At 55.4% G+C, this 19,018-nt stretch overlaps 1 protein-coding gene across 1 annotated transcript in view; it reads left to right on the forward strand.

The window, feature by feature from the left end:
* The window catches only part of COL27A1 (collagen type XXVII alpha 1 chain), a 150,858-nt gene that overhangs the window by 92,038 nt on the left and 39,802 nt on the right, over positions 1-19,018 (forward strand). The window contains exons 25-36 of the mRNA XM_055579444.1: positions 1,255-1,308; positions 1,943-1,996; positions 2,232-2,285; positions 6,357-6,410; positions 11,832-11,885; positions 12,441-12,485; positions 12,569-12,613; positions 12,892-12,945; positions 14,167-14,220; positions 15,105-15,158; positions 16,548-16,601; positions 18,431-18,484. Coding sequence (XP_055435419.1) covers positions 1,255-1,308; positions 1,943-1,996; positions 2,232-2,285; positions 6,357-6,410; positions 11,832-11,885; positions 12,441-12,485; positions 12,569-12,613; positions 12,892-12,945; positions 14,167-14,220; positions 15,105-15,158; positions 16,548-16,601; positions 18,431-18,484 — 630 coding nt within the window. The remainder of the gene's footprint in view (positions 1-1,254; positions 1,309-1,942; positions 1,997-2,231; positions 2,286-6,356; positions 6,411-11,831; positions 11,886-12,440; positions 12,486-12,568; positions 12,614-12,891; positions 12,946-14,166; positions 14,221-15,104; positions 15,159-16,547; positions 16,602-18,430; positions 18,485-19,018) is intronic.

Below are 19,018 nucleotides of genomic sequence, written 5' to 3' on the forward strand. Positions count from 1 at the left end.
CCTCTGAACCCAGGGAAACAGGCCCCCTGCCGTATGGTGATGGGGTTAAAGTACCAGGGAGACCTGTGCCCTGCCCATGGCCACGTGCATTGGAGTGACAGGTGCATGGGCTTCGGGGCCACACAGACCAGCGTTGCATTCTAGGCTGCAGTTGCAGGACACACGCAGTCCTGGTCTGAGCTGACACTTTAAGACTGTCTCTGAGCCTCGCAGAGCTGACCCTTGGGAATCCGGTGCCTTTTCTTCCCTCTAGTTGCCTGGCCAGCTTCACTGCCCTAGTGAACAACTTCCGATCTGCTTCTGATCAGGGTTTAAGGTCTCATTTTTTTCTGGATATGGTTTGGGGACAGGGAGCAAATTTTATGGGACCAATTCACTCATCCCTCGGTCTTCCCTAATTCTCCCAGAAACTCTTGGCTGCAAACCTGGGATCTTCGAAAACCACTTTTGCAACCCTTGTAGCACACTAGACCTCCATCTGCTGGAATTTTCCTGAAGAGAGTAGGGTCTGGACTGACAATTGTCTGACTCCCTCCTCTAACTAAGCCCTTCATCCTTGCTGAGTGTGAGTGAGTTGCCTGCTCAGGGCAGCGAGCGAAGCCTACAGCCTCCTAGAAGAGCCTTGGAACACAGGGGCCAGTTATCACCCAGTGAAGTTAAAAAGAGCAACAGGAACTACAGTGTGTGTGTGCCCTTTCAGAAATGAGAGGAAGCCTTTCACAAGACAGTAAAAGGGCTTCCACTTCCCAGATTTCAATCAGGTCTTTTGGCAGAGGCTGTTAGGGTGTTTCTATTCCAGCCAGCAGGTTTGTTTCTCTCTTTGAAACAACCCCAGAACCCCGAAAGATGGGGACAGATTTCTCGAGCACCGCTCTTCCCAGCACCACTTAAGGACCTTGCCCCTGCTTCCCCGCCGACTCCCCCATCCCATCCCCTCCCCAAACGTGGCTGCCTCCCAGCTTCTGGCGAGGAAAGAATGTGTGGTGCTCCCAGGGATGCTGGCAGCGGCCCCACTGCTTGGCTCCGAAATCAGAACCATCTGGTGGAGTGAAGGAAGTCAGGACGGTGCCCAGAGAGACAGCTCTCTCCTTGGTGGCAGCCCCACGCCAGCTGGATCACCGGGCGTGGGGCGGGAGACATGGGGAGACGGCCCCAGTGCAAGAGAGATTTGGGCCAGTTGTCTTTGAAACTCAGCGCATCCCTGAATTCACGTTGCTTCCTTCTTTCTCTTGCTTTTGTACATGTTTCTTCCAGGGACTTCTGGGATTCATTGGTCTGGTCGGAGAGCCAGGAATCATGGGAGAAAAGGTAAGTCACGTTGGAGGGAATATCTAAGCAATAGAGTTTGTGTTTTGAAATGTTAAAAAGGTGAAGGGGCCAGTAGCCCTGGGGATTTCAGACCTCTCTCCCTGGCCTTTCCTCCTTTTCCTGGCCTTCCAGACCCTCAAAGAACCATTGTCACTTGTCGCAGCACTTCCTGGGGCTTCTACCCTGCCCTCTGGCCAGTACCCCCAAGTGCAGCCAGATGTCTGTGAGAGTTATCCCTGTGGTCCGGGCTGCTCACGGCTGTAAACTGACACTGCACGGGGGCAGGTAACAGAGGGAGGCAGAGATTTACCTTTTAAAAAAGCATCCCAGTGCTTTAAGTTGCCTTATGAATGCCAGCAGGTGTGTTTTACAGACCAGATAACCAAGGCTCCAGTGGGGGAGGTGACTTGCTCAAGGTCACCCAGATGGGAAGTGACAGAGCTGGGATTTGAACGACATTAAGTGCCCATGGCCACACTTTGCTGGGCGTCTTCGCTTCTGATGACTCTGGGTGATGTGGCCACAGATCTTGGACAAGGCTTAGTCCCTCTCTAGTCCCCGGAGGGCGCTCTGCACCTGTCCCCACAGAGCCGCCCACTGCCGTGACCTCCCTGAATTGCTGTCTCCATCACAGGGTGACCGGGGCATGATGGGACCCCCAGGCGCGCCCGGACCCAAGGGGTCGATGGTAAGGAGCAGCCTGCGTCCCCTTGCCCTCTCCTGCCCCAGCCGTGGTGACTGCTCTGCTGTCGTCTGCCTGCCTCTGGGAACCCCAGGCCTTCACAATGACCAGCTCCTTCCTCCCGGGGCCTGGCTGCTGCCCGCATAGCCCTGGGCTGGGTCTGAGCTGGCCAAGGCAGGACTGCAGGTGGAAGAGGAAGCTTCCAGAACTGATTCCTCCTTGTTCATCTCTTTCTTGGTAGGGCCATCCTGGAATCCCAGGTGTGGTGGGAAACCCGGGAGAGCCTGGACCTCCGGTAAGCAAAGCCTTCGCGTTTGCTGAGCTCAGACTTCACTGTTGCGTCACGGTGGAGTCTAGGTCTCAACGCCAGGCAGACCTGGGTCAAATCCCAGCTTCCTGCTATATTGCCAGAGCAGATCGTTGAACTTTTGTGTGCCTGAACTGTGCTTATCTGAAAAAATAGATAAAATAGTCTTGGTCATGATAGTGCGAGCACGTAGGTGAAATGAAACCAGGCAGCTAATGTTCATTACGTAGGGACAGTCATTGCGAGGGAGTATCATGGGCGTTAGCACTGCTGTTGCTCTCTTCATTCACTCGGCAAGTACCGTGTCACATGTCCATTCCAGGAAGTGCCATCAACAGGGCAGAAAGCTGTCCTTCCCCTTTGGGAGCTCGTCTTCTGGCGTGGGGAAAGAGAAGGCGGTAGATAAGTGACCACTGCTTTGGAGAAAGCAGGGGAGAAGATGGGAAATGCTGGGACAAATGGGCGGAGGGTCCAAGGATGCAGGGGTTCTGGGCTTCTCATGATGACTGAAGTATCAGGGATGTTCTTGAGGATCCCAAGGCAGGGAGGGGTGGGAGAGGCAGTGCTGGGTGCTGAGGAGGAATACAGAGTGCTAGCCCAGGGGCAGGAAGCCTGGATACTAAGCATCATCCAGAGATCGAGGTTCCAGGCAGCAGGTGGCCCTGCCAGTCCGCTATAGCTTCTTTTTTTTTTTTAATTTGGCCCTGCCAAGTCTTAGTTGTAGCCTGTGGGATCTTTAGTTGCAGCGTGCGCACTCTTGGTTGCGGCATGTGGAATCTAGCTTCCCGACCAGGGATTGAACCCAGGCCCCTGCACTGGCAGCCACCAGACCACCAGGAAAGTCTCCACAATCCTTTTGATGAGGCGGAAAGCTCACAGTGCAGAGCTGGGATCAAAAGCCAGCCCTCTGGGCTCTTGATGGCATGGTTTCCACCTGTTTGTGAGAAGGAGGGAAAAAGTTACCTCTGGCCTGGGGCTGGAGAGACTGGTTGGCAGACTGAGGCATTCATCTGAGGGTCCTAGCCCATCCAGCCCAAAGGCTGCTGGCCCACCTTCCTTCCCAGTGCTCAGAGGACCCGAGGACCAGGCTCCAGCAGATGCTCCTGGAGATGGTGTGCTTGGAGTTTGGGAGTGTGGGAGGTGCTCAGGGCAGGGCCAAAGTCAGAGAACAGGATGCTGGGGCTCTATCATCAAATCCCAGCTGTGTCCCTGGCTCTGGACCTCCCTGAGCCTCAGTCTGCCCATCTGTCCAACGGGAACAGCAAAGTCTGAAAAGAATTGATGGGGCAAAAAGGAAGGCCAGAAGGAGATGAGAAAACAGCAGGGCCTTCAGGCCAATGCATAGAAAGAAGCAGCAGGTCTCCTCTGCATTCCCCACCTCCACGGCTCTCTGGCCCCTCCCCCATCCCATTTCTTCAGTGCTTCCATCTGTTCAATGGGTTGGCTCTGACTTAGTGAAGTCAGACAGTGAGTTGCTGCCTTCAGATCCCAAGGTTGCCACTGACCTTCCTCTGTTACAGTGTGGGGCTGGACACTTGGGTCTCTTTGGACAGCCAGCTGTCCCCAGTGCTGCTGGGGAAACATGATAGCATGGAGGTCCAGAAAGCTTTAGAATTAGACACTTTGAGTCAAATCCTGGCTCCCTCTTTGTTAGCTGTGTGATTGTTGGCAACATTTATAGCATCTCTGAGCCTCAGTTTCCCCACCTGTGAGTCGGCATAATACCACATTCATGATGAGACTGTTGTGAGACATAAATGATGCCACACATGGTGTAATGTTTAGCAAACTACCTGAATATAGCAAGTGCTTAATGAATGGGAACAATAGTAAGTGAAATGGCTCAGTTGTGTCCGACTCTTTGCAACCCCATGGACTGCAGCCTACCACGCTTCTCCGTCCATGGGATTTTCCAGGCAAGACTACTGGAGTGGGTTGCCATTTCCTTCTCCAAGGGATCTTCCCGACCCAGGGTTCGAACCGGGGTCTCCCGCATTGTAGGCAGACGCTTTATCGTCTGAGCCACCAGGGAAGTCAGGTACAATAGTAAGTACTACCCCTATTTGTTAGATATGATAATTTCTACTATTATCAGTAAGACTATGAAACTGACATTTCTGATAATACTGTTCATAGCTGATTGGCACTTTTCACTTTTCCAAGCTCTGTAACATCCATCTTCTCTTACAGTTCACTGAGGTCAGCCAGGGTTACTGCCTCCATTATTTGGAGGGGGACCAGTCAGGCCCTGGGTCCCTCAGTTTCTGACCTCTTCCCTCTTTGAGAGAGCTGACAGCGACCCTTTACTGAGGACCTCCAAGTCATTTCATCTTCCTAGCAACTATAGGAGGCAAAAACTCTCTTATACCCATTTTATAGATGATGAAACTGAGGCCCAGAGAGCGTAAGCCACTTGCAAAAGGTCACAAAATTAGTAAGTGGCAGAGTCGGGATTTGAACCTAGTTCTCTGGTGGAACAGTCTGCTCTTTGAAGCACCCTACTGCCTCTGAGTTAAGACTTGGCTCCTGAAATTTCCCAGTGACGCAATTGCATGCCTTCCGCAGTCTGCGATCCCTCCATAAAATGGTCCGTGGTTCTCACCCAGTCTTCATGTTCTTCATCATCCGGAAGTCCAGTCTCTCATTTTATGGGGCCAAGCCTGGGTCCACACCCTGCTTGCTCTGCTGACAAGGGGTCTGGTTGGCATCCAGCCCTCACCTTGGCTCTTTAGCAGTTGGAGGGTCTGCACCCCTCAAGGCCTGGGAAAGAGAGCAGAAAGAAGAGTTTTTCCTGAGGCCCCAAACTGAGCTGGGCCTCTCCCTGGTATTCAGTGTGGGGGATGAGGCCACCTCTTCTTGGAAAGGGAGCACGCCCAGTCTGAGAATCGCCGCTTGAGCTGGGAGGCTCTTGCAGCTGTTGGAGGGGTCCTTGGCCTGCATGGGGTGAAGAGGCAGCCTGACAGCCTGACATGTGTAGCTGGGCCTGGAACCTCGGAGGCGCTGGGGGCGGGGAGGAACCAGGCAGCGAGGTGGCCTGCTTCCTCTCTTCACCTTCCATCCCTCCCTTTCTATCCTGTCTTCTCCAATCCTTCCCAAAATCCTTGTCATCGGCCTGTTCTGGGCCAGGTGCTGGGAATTCCAGGAACAAGGCCAGCTCTGTGTTTTCTTTTCCTCCCTCCCTGTCTCTTCTTGTCATCCCTTCATCAAGCCGAGATAACCCGGGCCTCCTCCCTGGGCCAGACCCTGCTCCTTCCTTTATGCTTCCCCCACCCCCCTCTCCTCTGCTCAGCCTCTCCCCTCCTCCCCTCCCCGCTCCATGCCTGCTTCCTATTCACCCTCCCTCCCCGCAGGGCCCTGGTCTGGCTCTGCCCCCTCTTTCCCCTTGCCCTCTGGCTCTCTCTGCCCTCTTCAGAGCCTTCTGGATGCTTTCAGGTCGTATTTGAGGTCAGGGTAGGAAACAGGACTTGGGACCCCTGTATTCTTCTGACTGATGGAGGGAGAAAGAGTGAAGTGTGCGTTGGAGGAGGCTTTGGTCAGGAATGTCTTCCTAGCTTCTGGTTGTTGATTTTGAGATAAAGAAGGAAGTGGCTCATCCATCCAGGATGCCTTCTCCCAGCTACTGGATTCCCAGGCACTGACGCCTGCTCAAGGTGCAGCTCCTTGACTGATTCTCTGGGGGGTGGGGGGCGGGGCACGACAGACCTTCCTTCCCACTGGGCTAAGTGCTTAGTGCTTCTTTCTGGAGTTGCTGGGCTCGGGAGGGGCCGCCCCCGAGCAGTGCTGGTCTGAGGTTGCAAGCCTGGCCTTCCGTGTTATCCCCCTGTGTCAGTCGCTGAGTTGTGTCCAACTCGTTGTGACCCCATGGACTGTAGCCCGCCAGGCTCCTCTGTCCATGGGATTCCCTAGGCAAGAATACTAGAGTAGGTTGCCATTCCCTTCTCCAGGGGAATCTTCCCGACCCAGGGATTGAACCCAAGTCTCCTGCACTGCAGGCAGATTCTTCCGTGTTATACTTGCTTCCGAAAAGGGGGCTTCTCCAGACTCTTTCTTCCCCCACAGGGTCCTCCAGGATCTCGAGGCCCACCGGGCATGAGGGGAGCAAAGGGACGCCGGGTAAGTGGGGCCCAGCCCCCTGGGGCAGATGCTGGCAGGGGCCACCTGCTTGGAGAGACCCCTCCTGATCCTTCCCTCCCCACCCCAGACCTGAGATCTATGACTTTCAGAGCACCAGCCAGGGTTCCGGGCTCCTGCTGGGTGTGACTCTCAGTGTGGAAACCCCACTCATCTTTCGCAGCCCAGTTCTGAGTACCAGGCCTTGCCATCCAGGAGGCACAGGGGCGCTCTGTGGCACCAATGCCACACAGAGTGTTTGTTCATGCATTCATTTGCCTCCAATTAGGCACCTCCTAGGGGCCAGCCATTGTTAGAGGTTCTGTAGATATCATGAGAATAGCACCCGCAGGACCCCTGCGTGGCTTTGTGGCTCCATCAAGGCCAAACAGACAGTACAGGGTCATGAACACATTGATGGCAGCCTGGGAGCCTGGAGGAGGCATCTCACCTGGCCAGGGTACCCGGGAACATGTCAAGCAGAGGCAGATGCTTAAACAGATGCCAAGTTCCAGACAGAGAGGAAGCCCTAGGGTGAGCTGCAGTGGCATGTTTAGGAATCCCCATTCAATAGAGGAGCCAGGGAGAGGAGTGAAACCAAGAATTAGAAGGTATCAAACCAAGTGGGCCTCAGACACCACAGCTAGACCTGTGGGCAATGCTTCAAGGGTAGTGGGGAGCCACAGGAGGTTTTACACAGGGCTGGCCTGAACATGGTAGCCAGAGGTGATCACTAATACTTACTCTGTGCTGAACACTATCTATCACATGCCTTGACTCAGTTAATCATCAACACGACCCTATAATTAAGAATAGGTGCTAGTCTTAATTCTCATCGTACAGAAAAGGAAAGTAAGGCTCAGAGAGGTTGAGTGACTTGCCTTAGGTTGCACAGCTAGAAAGTGGCAGGACTGTGTTTTGAACCCAGGGATTCTGACTCTTCTGGAGGCAGGGAGGGCTGATGGGGCGGTTTCCTGCCCCCAGTGGATGTTCAGGTGCCAGGACAGCAGCTCTGTGAAAAGGAAACAGGATGGCACGGGTGGAGCAGGCGGCCTGGCCTGTATTCAGGCTTATTCAGGGCATCTGAGACGGCTCTTCTCTTCCCGGCTGAATTTCAAGTAGTTGAACAATTTCCCCTGAACCAGATGGTCTGAGCAGTCGGCCTGTGAGAGGTGAGATTTAGAGGCATTCCTTGGACCCGGCAGGGCCTCTCCTTGTGCCATGTCCTGGTCTCTGCCAGTGGCTGAGGCCCGTTGGCAGCCGGGTTCCACCTTGGCCCTCTGTACATCCTCTCCTGCCCCAGGATGCCAGGTTAGCAGGAGGGGGAGCTGCCCTGCCCCCCACAACCTGCCGGATGCACAGGCTCAGGCCCCCGTCAAGTCACAGAGCTTCCCGCAGCCGTCTGACCATCTTTCCCAGTGGTGGCTTGAAGAAGGTATCTCCTCCTTGAGAATACCCAGGTTCCCAATCACAGAATCTCCAGGGCTGGAAGGGGAACTTCAGGAACACAAGCCCCCTCCCCTGGCTGGGTTTGGTGGAAATGCAAAACCTGTCGGACCCTGTGCCCTGGGTCCCCTGCCTGACAGGCCACGTTTGGCCACTTCGTAGATGACGTGGTCCCTGAGGGCGGGCGGGGACTGGAGAGGTGCCCGCTGAGCCAGTTAAAGAGCTCAAATCTGGGCCAGCTCCCTGTGTAGCTCCTGGCCTCCCCTGTGACCCTGGAAAGCCCTTGTGCCCTCTGGGCCTCAGTTTCCCCAAATACGCTCTGGGAAATGAGCTTCGATGCCTGCAAGGCCCTGCCTGTTCTCTGCCCGCGTGCAGGATGGGCCCCGCTACCCACCACCTGTCTCCCCCACCCCCTGACTCCCCTACCCCCCTGCCTGGGGAAGAATGAGCACAGAGGTCAAGTCCAGGGCCAGGATGGGGCCTCAGATCCTCAGCTCTTCTTGGTAGAGCTGCTGATCAGGGTCTGGGTCCATGGGTCACGTAGGGGCACATCTCAGGCTTTCCAGTGACCAGCTCAGGGACCTCACGCCAGCCTCTTCCCCCACCCCCCATTTATTTGGCTGCACTGGGTCTTAGTGTAGCATTCTGTGCCAGATGCAGATCTCTTTTTGAGGCATGCATTGTCTTTAGCTGTGGCACGTAGGATCTAGTTCCCCAACCAGGGATCAAACCTGGGCCCCCTGCATTGGGACCTCGGGGTCTTTCCCCACCAGGGAAGTCCCTCACACCAGTTTCTCTGTAAGGCTCAGTGCCTGACATTAGGTGGAAGTTGTAAGGAGCCAGAATTTGAACTCAACAGCCAAATGCCCAATTTTTTCCCACTACTAACCGGTCACTGTTTATCAGTGTGGGAATGAACCCCCTGTCTCAGGGAGTATCAGGTGAGAGCCTGGGGCAGGATATTGCAGAAGACAATGTCTAAAAGTCCTCTTACTTGGGAGACTCTGCTATCTCTCTCCAAAACCACTTTGACAGAGTTATGAGGATTCTGCGACCCAAGAGCCTGCACTGAGCTCTGCTCGTGTGAGTGGGGCTGAGAGCTCAGCAGATCTGGCTTTGAATCCCAGCTCCTCCTCCCCTCTGACCTTGGGCAGCTGACTTACCCTCCCTGAAGCCCCAGCTTTTCCTCTATAAAAGGGGTCAGCAGCAGAACCGACCTCTTTGGATGGCCGTGGGGATACACTTCCTTTGCCAGCACCGCCCATGGTAAGCACCTGGAAGGGCAGCGGTGCGTAGCGAGTGCTGGGCACATGTTCACTCCCTTTTCATCCCTTATTCACAAGAACTGTGATTGGCCAGATTTTCTGTCCCCTGGGGCTCCTACCCGCCAAGCTAGAAGCCCAGCCTGGTTGGGAGGCAGCCCCAGCTGTGACTGCGAACCTGTTCCTGGGGAGTGGCTACACAGGAAGCGATTTGTGGCTCTGAAACCCGGACCTGCCTCCCTTGTTCAGTGTTGCCCTGGGGAAGGAAGGGGCAGGTTTGGGGCACCCGCAGGACATAGAATAAGCTGCAGAGAGGCCCAGAGCAGGGTTAGGCTCACCTCTCCCTGCACAGGAAAACTGGGGAGGCGGGTGGCTGGGGCCTCTCTACTTTTTCCTCTCCCCAGACAAGAAAGCTTGGTCCTATTTCCCCCAGCCAACCCCAGGTGTTCCCAGAGGATAGCAGTGCCTCCCAGGTAAGAGGAATTTTAGATATTGTCTCCTGGGACACTGTGCCTTGGCCCTGACTTGCATAACCCCCTGTGATGGGGAACTCACTCCCTCACTGATAAATAGAGACAGGTAGTGGTGGAAAAAAATGGGCATCTAGCTGACTTAGAGTCACAGGCTGGTTCCTCCGCCTACTATCAGGGCCGCCACAGGCTATTTCCTTATATGTCAAATGAGGGAAATAGCTTTCACTATGATTGCTGCTGCTGTTGATGCTATTCTTATTGTTATAGATCTCATAGCTTTCTTGCAGAAAGACTTTGATTCCCTGAGTAAAGAGGGTGCTGTGTGATTCAGGCCAAGCCATCAACACCTCTGGGCCTCCGCTCTGTTCCTAGAGCTGTCCCTTTCCAGGAAGGTTTATGCTCAGGTAGAAACAGAGGTCGGGGCTCAGCAGCCATCTCTGAAGGACACAGAGGCCTGCCATCAGCTCAGCCTCTGTCCCAAGTCTCAGGACCTGGGGTGCCCTGCATCTCCATCTATCTCCATCTCTACTAAGTCCTGTATGAATCAGGGGCTTTAAGTCCAACAGGTGGTCTGACAATATCCACCTGAGATTGAGGCCCAGAGAAAGGAAGGGGCTTCCCTGGGGTCACACAGCAAGCCAGCAGCAACACCAGGACTCGCACCCACACCCTCTAATCAAACCTCGTCTTGAACCCATGAACATTCTCAGCCTGATATAAGCTGCCTATACTAAGCAGGGCCCTGAATCCAGATTGCCCAGGCCAGCCGTTGCTTTGCGCCCCTGCCCCTCGGGAGCCTGCAGCCCCCTTTGGCAAAATCAGATCTTCCGAGAACTTAACTACATGCCAGGTGCCGAGCTGCCCATGTGCATTACTTCCTGCCTTGAGGGAGCGATTTCTTATTCCCATTTCAGAGATGGTATAACTGAGGCTCAGTCAGGAGCTGTCACTTTCCCCTGGACACAGCATTTCCTAAGCAGCACTGTGCCTGGTGCCGGACCCTTGGTAGTTCTGGGCGGAGGCCTGAGACACCAGGAACAAAGACTCCCAGCCGCGTGGTCTCCTGGCCCAGGATGAGTTCATCCGTGAGCACTGTTTAAGGCTGCGACATGGAGTTGAAACATGGGGAGCCCCAGGTAGCTGATAAGAGGAATGATAACTTTTTCTGGTTCCATTATTAACTGAAAATATCCTTGTCCAGTATTTAAATGATTTCTCAGTTTTCTCATCCCTCATACCCCCTCCCCTGAGATGCCTCCCTGGCCCCTTTTGTGGCTGGTCTCCACACTCCCAGACTAGGGTGGGCCAGCCTCCTTCACAGCCTCCTCCTCCTTGTCTTCCCAACACCCAACACAGCCTTTCTGGCCCCTATAGAATGAACACTACACTGTTCTCCATGGGGGACCCCAGGGCACCCTCATCTGTGTTCCTATGGGAGGCCTGTAGAACCCTGCAGGGAATACCAGCTGCTTATATGCTAAGGGACCATAAACAAATTCCCTCCCTTGCAGGGCCTCAGTGTTCCCATCTGTGCAGTGAGGGGGTAGGAGAGAGTCTGCCTGCCCCCAGGGGCCTCCCAGTTCTCAAGAGACCGGACATCCTGTCTCAAGGGTCAGATTTGAGCCCAAGGCTCCAGCCACAGCTGCCCTGTGCCTGCCCCTCCTCACGTAAGCTGGGCCAGAGTAGCTGCTCATCTGGCTGGAGACGGGGCAGCTCCATAGCTCTGACCATGTGGAGACCCTCCCCCGGGTGTCCTCTGTCAGGTTCCCCCGAGGACTGTGGTCCACAAGCTGCTTCAACCCCACGTGTGCTCTGGGAAGAGCAGGGGACGGAGTCTGAAGACCTAACTGCCAGGACGTGGCCACGTGTCTCTTTGCTCTGCCCTCAGTTTCCGAACCTGTGAAATGGGTTGGCTGGCTGATTCCACCCCCCACTCCCTGCCCCCGCTCCTCCCCCTCCAAGGTTTCTTTAAACAGGGTTTAAATTTACCACCAGGCCCACTCCAGAACGGTAGGGCCTCTGACTGCATCCACCTACGCCAAGGCCTCTGCAGGGCCGTGTTAGCAGACACATTGCTCTGGCTGACCCACCTGCGGGTGGGGAGTGTGTGGGAGGCAGGGAGGCAGAGGGAACCCCCGCTTGTGCAGGGAAGAACTCAAGGCTCTGGGCAGCCCTGCCTCCTGGTTCCCAGCCCAAGGGAGACCTCTGCTGTCCACTGTGCTAGCCCCTTTTTCCTATTCCAGGGACCCCGAGGACCGGACGGACCAGCTGGGGAGCAGGGGTCCAAGGGCCTGAAGGTACTGACCCCCACCCCCTTCCTCTCATCTCCTGACCCAGGGTGCTGGGTCAGGAATCCAGGCTCACCGCCTCCTCTGTAACAGGCCCCTGGGGACAGCAGGGCGTCCCTGAGAGGCTGCAGGGCATGCTCCTCAGAGCTCATCTGGCCACGCTTCCTGGGGCTGGCATGCCCCCAGCATGGGGACAGGGAAGGGAGAATGAGCTATCAGACTGAGAGAGACAGAGAGCACGTGAGTGAGAGAGACAGAGGAGACAAGAATGAGAGAGAGGGAGGCGGAATCAGGCTTGGCCCCTGACTCCCCAAGCCCTTCCAAGATCCCTGATTGCTGAGACGGCTTCTGCCCTCATTGGGATGCAGGGGTCCATTGTTCTCGACCTACAGCTCCTGGCCACTGGCCATCCACTCCCCCTAGTTTGCCCGCCTGCACACTGGGGAGGGGGGTGTATGTGGTGACCCCTGGGGCTCCTTCTATCTCCCATGGAAGCAAGAGTCCCTTCTCAGGGAAGAGTCCTCCCCAGCACCCACTGCGCCCCTCATGCTTGGCTTCCTGCAGGGCCCTCCAGGACCACAGGGCAGACTGGGCCAGCCCGGGCAGCAGGTATGTGAGGCCGAAGCTGCCAGCCCCTCTCCCCGCTCCCTGTTCTGTGATACGTGCTCCTAACAGCCCGCGTGTGCTTCCAGGGCGTGGCTGGCGAGCGAGGGCACTTGGGCACACGAGGCTTTCCTGTAAGTAGCACCGCTGGTTTGTGAAAGTCTCTCTGTGGGACTTGGCGGGGAGGAAATAGCCCCATTAGCCACCTCCTGCTGTGGAAATCCCGAAGGTTCTAGCTGCCCACTCCCGCCCTGAAGACCCTCCAGCCTGTCTGTTCCCCTCTGGGACTCAGGCTCCCATGTGTCACGTGGCAGGACCCTCATTCGATGCGACAGCTTGACTGAGACCCAGGGGCCAGGCAAGGCGGGGAAGGCCAGGGAGGGACTGAGGTCAGCTTGCTTTGTTCCTGCAGGGCCTCCGGGGTCCTTCCGGTCCCCCAGGCACCAAGGGCCTCCCAGGAGAACCGGTAAGTGCCCATTCCCTCGCTCTTTGCATCTTTGCCCCGGAAGGCTGGTCTCAGCTACGTCCTCACCTGCTGGGTGGTGGGGGTGGGGGGTGTTGTCCTGTGATGAGACCAGGAGAGGGGTTAGAGAGGGGCAGTGCGGGGCTCTACCACCCCCATGGATAGGCCTCGGGTCCGGGAGAGAACACTGGCTGGAGAAGTTTGGGGCTCTGGATTGGGTCTACCTCCCTTGCCTTCCAGCCTCAGTTTTATTGTCAGTAAGATGGGCATAATGGTTCCTCTCTTGTCATCCTGTGGTGAGGATGAAATAAGGAAGCGTGTAGAGAGTGCTTCAGTTCAATTCAGTCGCTCAGTCATGTCCGACTCTTTGCGACCCCATGAATTGCAGCACGCCAGGCCCACTGCTTAGCACAGGGCAAAGTGGAGGGAACCGCATCCTTCAGGTCTGCGAAGAAGAGAGGGCAGGATGCAGATAAACCCACACGCTGTCGGGGCCCTGTAGAGTCCAGCATGGCTGGTGCGGTCAGAGCTGGATCTTGGGGAAGGCGGGACGCGGTCACAGGGGCCAGTCACCCAGAGCCACGGATGGAGTTAGTTCTTTGTCCCAGAGGCAACAGGAAGCTGTTGAGGGGACGGAAACAGAGGGGACCTTTTAGGAGATCTCCCTGGAAGGGTGGGTTTTCGCACAGAGTCGGACACGACTGAAGCGACTTAGCAGCAACAGCATGCCCTGTGTTGAGGAGCCCCGTGAAGAGGCCATGGCTGTACTGATGGAGATGAAGGCAGCACCAGCTTGGGGCTGGGAGGAGCGGTCAGGGGGACAGGGGGAGGACTGGAGATCAAGCAGCCCACATCTAGAAGCTCGGGCAGATGCTCTTTGGAACAATGGGTGGGCGAAACGGCGTTCCAGGCCGAGGGCACAGAGTGAGTGAGGCTTGGGAGCCAGCCGGGAGGCTTCTGAGCAGGGGAGACTGCCCTGAGTCTTCAGAGATGCCTAGGAGAGGGTGCTGGTGGACGGGCGGGGGATGATGCTGGATGCGGGTGAGGAGGGAGCTCGGGACCAGGGTCCTCAGTGAGGCGGGGGTGGGGGTGAGACCTGCAGAGTCCCGGGCTCCAGGGTCCTCGCCCTCACCTGTCCCTCCAGACTGCACTACCAAGCCTCGGACCCCAAAGAGGGCCCAGGCTGGCTTCTCCCGACTGTCTGTGTGTCTGTCTATCTTCCAGGGCCCTCAGGGACCCCAGGGTCCAATTGGCCCTCCCGGAGAGATGGGACCCAAGGTGAGTGCCGAAGGCCCTTGTTCACCCCGTGGTCTTGCTGGGGAGGAAGCAGCCCTTCCCGGCCCTTCTCCTCGGGGCTCCCTGTCCCGTGCCCTGCAGGCACTGGTGGGGAGATGGCCTGGCAGAGAAGGTGGATCCACCATGACGCCAGAGGGGGTGGGGTTGGGCTCCCCAGCCCAGGGGCAGCAGGTGGGATGCAGGCATGCCAGGACCCTCATGGGGGGTTGGCAGTGCCTCTTTTTCGGCACGCTTTTTGGCAATATCCCCCATCCTGACCCTGCTGGGACTTCACCCTGACTCGGAGGTTTGACTACCGAACCAGTCCTCCTAAGGTCTTGCAGCAAGGAACTTGAAAGGGGTCTCAGGCACCCCTGCCTTCTCCAGGGGAGAAAACTGAGCCCTAGGGATTATGCAAGGGCTATGGCCATGCTAATGATGATAACTTGGGGATCTCTCCCACCCTTGTCATCCTGGCCTGGCTGCAGAAAGAAGGAAGGGCTGGAATCCCTCAGCCCTGAATGTAGCATCTGTTGGCTCCCTCCCCTGTTGTTATGTGAATCATGAAATTTTCCTCTCCACGCTTGCCAAGGGCTCCTACTGTGGTCAACCACACTCATAGGGAGGGCGAAGGCTAGAGCAGCCTCTGGGTAGCCCCAAGGCTCCGCAGTCTGAGCCCAACCACCCCGCCCCTCGCCTAGTCCCAGTTCTAAGCTCCCAAAGGCTGCAGCCTGCTCCCAGCTCTGGGTCTCTCAGGGTGTGTGACCTCGGGCATGTCCCTTGCCCTCTCTGAGCCTGCCTCAGTTATCTCCTCCCTTGGCAACCAGGGAAACCAGGGACCAGCCCTTGCTCTAGGATGGACCGATGGCATTTTTTTTTTTTTGCAGGGACCACCAGGTGCAGTGGGAGAACTGGGCCTTCCTGGGGAAGCTGGCATGAAGGTAAGAGGGGGATGAAAGAAGAGAAAAATAACTTGCTGAAACCAACTCCCAGCTGGCGGCCACGTCCTCTCCGTGGAAGAGAAATGAGCCTTTCTTGTGCCCTGGATAATGGGTTCTCTGTGCTCCTGGCTGGGGAGTAGGGCTTGGCCATGGCCACAGCAGATGGCCCAGCCGGCTTGGAGCCCCCGTTGCTGCCCCCCCACCGTCTGGCAGTGTTTTCTCTGGCACCTGCCCCATGCCGGGGCGGCCGGACCTCCTGGCCTCCCGCGATAGCATCTGCATTTCAACGCCAGTGCCCCTCATTACCTGCAGGGAAACAGGAGCCCATTGATCCCTGGGCTCTGGGGAGACCCCGTCCCCACTCTGCTGTTGGAAGAGGACCCGCTCCCTGTGCAGGACTTGGAGGCCTGGAACCTTCAGTCTTGACTTAGTTTCAGAATCTTTTGCTGGAATAATGCAAGAAACTACCCCATGTATAAAACAGAAATGGGGCGGTTCTGGTTGGGGCCGGGCTGGGGACTCAGAGCTCCGCCTCCTCCCTGTGCCTGCAGACACCAGCAGGGAGAGCGTGTAGCTTGGAAACCTTCAGATGAGAGAGACCCTTCTGGGGGTCTTTTGGAGGAGGTGGGGGACGTTTAGGGCTTCCCAGGTGAGTCACTGGTGAAGAATCCGCCTGCCAGTAGACACAGGAAATGCGGGTTTGATCCCTGGGTTGGGAAGATCCCCTGGAGGAGGAAATGGCAACCCACTCCAGTATTCCTGCCTGGAGAATCCCACGGACAGAGGAGCCTGGCAGGCTGTAGTCCATGGGATTGTAAAGAGGCAGATACGACTGAGTGACTCAGCACACATGCATGTTCAAGGGACATTTACTCTGATTCATTTAGGGCCTCTTCCTCTTTTGGGTTTCTCTCCAGGGCTCTCAGGGGGTGGGTAAAGGTGATCAGCCTCAGAGTTGCCATCTCTGTATTTGATACTCCCTGGAGCCAAACTAACTGCTTGGGTTTGGATCCTAAAGCTGTCACTTAGTAGCTTCATGAGCTCAGACTGGTTACTTAACCAGCAGTCACTCAGTCTCCTCATTTGTAAAAGCAGACCCCTTCCCTGGCAGGGCTGTTCTGACAACTAGCTGTGTGAAATAAAAAAGCACTGAAACAGGGCTGTGTACGTATGAGCTAAGCTGTGATGGTGGTGTTAGTGCCCAGGGCTTACTGCGAACAGGGGCTGTGGTTGGCATTTCACAATTTCTCTCTAGTCCTGGAGAAGAAAGAACTTCCTTGGCCCCACCCCTACTTCCCCCACATCAGAACTGATGAGAACAAGAAGGTGGGGTGAGAGCTGGGCTGGTCCTATCCTCCTACCCATGGACTTGTGTTTGGCTTCTCCTAGGGTGACCTTGGGCCTCTGGGCATCCCTGGGGAGCAGGGCCTCATTGGGCAGCGGGTAAGTCAAAGCAAATTGATTCTCCCTGGAGAATCCCCTTCCCCATCCCCCATGGTATTTGATGGAGGGAGGGCCTTTACTCAGCTTCCCTGAGCCTCAGTTTCCTCAGCTGTACAAACAGACCACGAATTTCTGCAGCTTCATCCAGCCTGCCTCTTGGCAGGCCAGCATTTCTGCAATGCAGAGGTGCTCTGCAGAGAAAAGCATTCTGTGGTCAAAATGTTTAAGGTTCTGCATGCTCGGTGTTTCCTCTTACAGGTTAGAGGGAGCATTTTCAAGGCTCTGAGAAGGACTGCAACCAAGAAATTGGGGGTTCTTTTTGTGGGGATCCAGAATCTCCAAACTTATTTGACCTCCAAGTGTTTTTATTGACAAACACCTGTTATCACCCTGTTCTATGGAAAGTTACGTGGAAGGTTATCTTTCCCTTTCCTTTTACCAAAATAAACCCACAGAGCTTGGCTTCCTTTGAGAAGCTTTGGGACATCTCTGCACCCATCTGTCTATGTCCTGTGCTTGAATTATAAGGTCCCTGCCTAAAAGTGGACTCTGGGTGCTGTGAGGGATACAGAGCAAGCATCCTTTAGCACCTTACGGATGGGGAAGGTGGGGCCCAGGAGTGAGAGTTAGTGTGGAGGGCTTGGTTAGTGCAGGCACCAAGCACCTAATCCAGTTTCTCATTTGTGCCTTTTTCCAATGCCTCCTACTACTCCCTGCCTAAAGTTAAGAGGCTCCACAAACTGAGCTAAGATGTAAAATGAGGGAAGAAGGCCTTGAAAATTGAGCAGTATAGTTTCTTGGAGTGCTGTGTTAAGCAGGATCCTGAGGCTCCATCTGGGCTCACTAGGAAAGAGCATGACGTGCACTCACTTGATGCCCACTGTGTGCCAGGCACTTCACAGCAGTGAGTAACAGAAGGCCCTGTCCTCATGAAGCCTCATTCTAGTAGATCGATTAATGATGTCTGCCATGGACACAAGAGGAATGGCTAGTAGGCTGACTAGTGATGCCTGCCATGGATACAGCAAGGATGGAATCTACACCCTTGTCCCATCTATACCATCCTTGTATTTGATGACTTCCGAGGCCCCTTTCAGCTCAGATGCTGAACAGCTATGAACAAGCAGAGGGAGACACAAACTTAGTTTGACAGCCCGTTAGAGACCTAAGACATCCAGAGGCATCTCTGGAGCTAGAAAGGCAAGCAGGGAACCTGGCTGAAGGTCAGATGGGGATTCAGGGGCTTGGTATCATTCCTAAACTTGCTGACAAGAAAGTCTGAGAAATGGCCTCACTTTCCTCATCTGAGAAATGGGATTCCACCAAGGTGTTTTATGAGGGCTCACTCCAAATTCCCAGAAGAATATATCTAACAGCTATCATCTGTGGGATGCTTATACTGGCTCTCATAGGAACCCTTAAAGAAAGTGTATCAGCCCATTTTCAGATGAGGAAACAGACACCCATGGGGGCTAAGGAGGTTGTTTGTGGCTAGACCACCATGAATGGGAAGCCCAGTGGGGGCACTGAGGTCTGACATCAAAGCCTATTCAACCAGTAGGCTTCACTACCTCCCCAGTCCAGCCAGCCCACCTGGACACAGGACCAGTACTTTGTATCTTGGGTAGCCCCTGCCCCACCCCAGCCTGCACACAGAACAGGCTGCGGCTTGGGGGTCTGCTCCACTGCTTATTTGTTGCCAGACATTCTGGGGCACTACTAGAGGAGATCAGGGTTGGGCTCTTGCTCTAGTGTGGAGGAGGAAATAAAATCACACTGGAACCCCCTCCCCAATAATGTCTCCTCATCTTTCCCACTACCCTTTCCAGGGAGAGCCAGGCCTCGAGGGTGACAGTGGCCCTGCAGGGCCTGACGGGCTGAAGGTAAGTGTCCTTCTGGTGCAGAGTCTGGGGGAGAGGGAATATTCTGGAACTGCCTTCTGCCTCTGGCCCCACTGTCCTCCCATCCAATACCCAGGTATTCCCCCAGAAGCACTGTGTTCTCATGAACTCCGAGATCAGTCCTCCAGCTTCTAGGGAGTGCAAGCTCTGTAGGGGTGAGCCCTGCTCAGCGCCCGCTCTCTACCCTGCTCACGGACTGGGGACTAACCCCACCTTCTACTCCTCACTACCGCCTTTCTCCTCAAAACTGCAGCTTCTCTTGGCTCAAGGTGGTACCAGGCCAGAAGCTTTAATATCTATTATCTTCCAGACATCTTAAACGATCAGAAGAGTAATCACCACCCATGACTCATAGCCACTATTTCTGGAGGACTAGTCACAGACTATCAGGGACTACACTAAGCCCTTTGTATGTATCACTTAGATCAGTGCTATGGGGTAAGTCCTGTCTTTGGATGAGGAAACTGAGACTCAGGTTAAGCAACTTGTCCAAGGACACATGCTAGTAAGTGGCAC

Source organism: Bubalus kerabau, chromosome 4 (genome assembly GCF_029407905.1).
Source record: "Bubalus kerabau isolate K-KA32 ecotype Philippines breed swamp buffalo chromosome 4, PCC_UOA_SB_1v2, whole genome shotgun sequence".
NCBI classification, from domain to species: domain Eukaryota; kingdom Metazoa; phylum Chordata; class Mammalia; order Artiodactyla; family Bovidae; genus Bubalus; species Bubalus kerabau.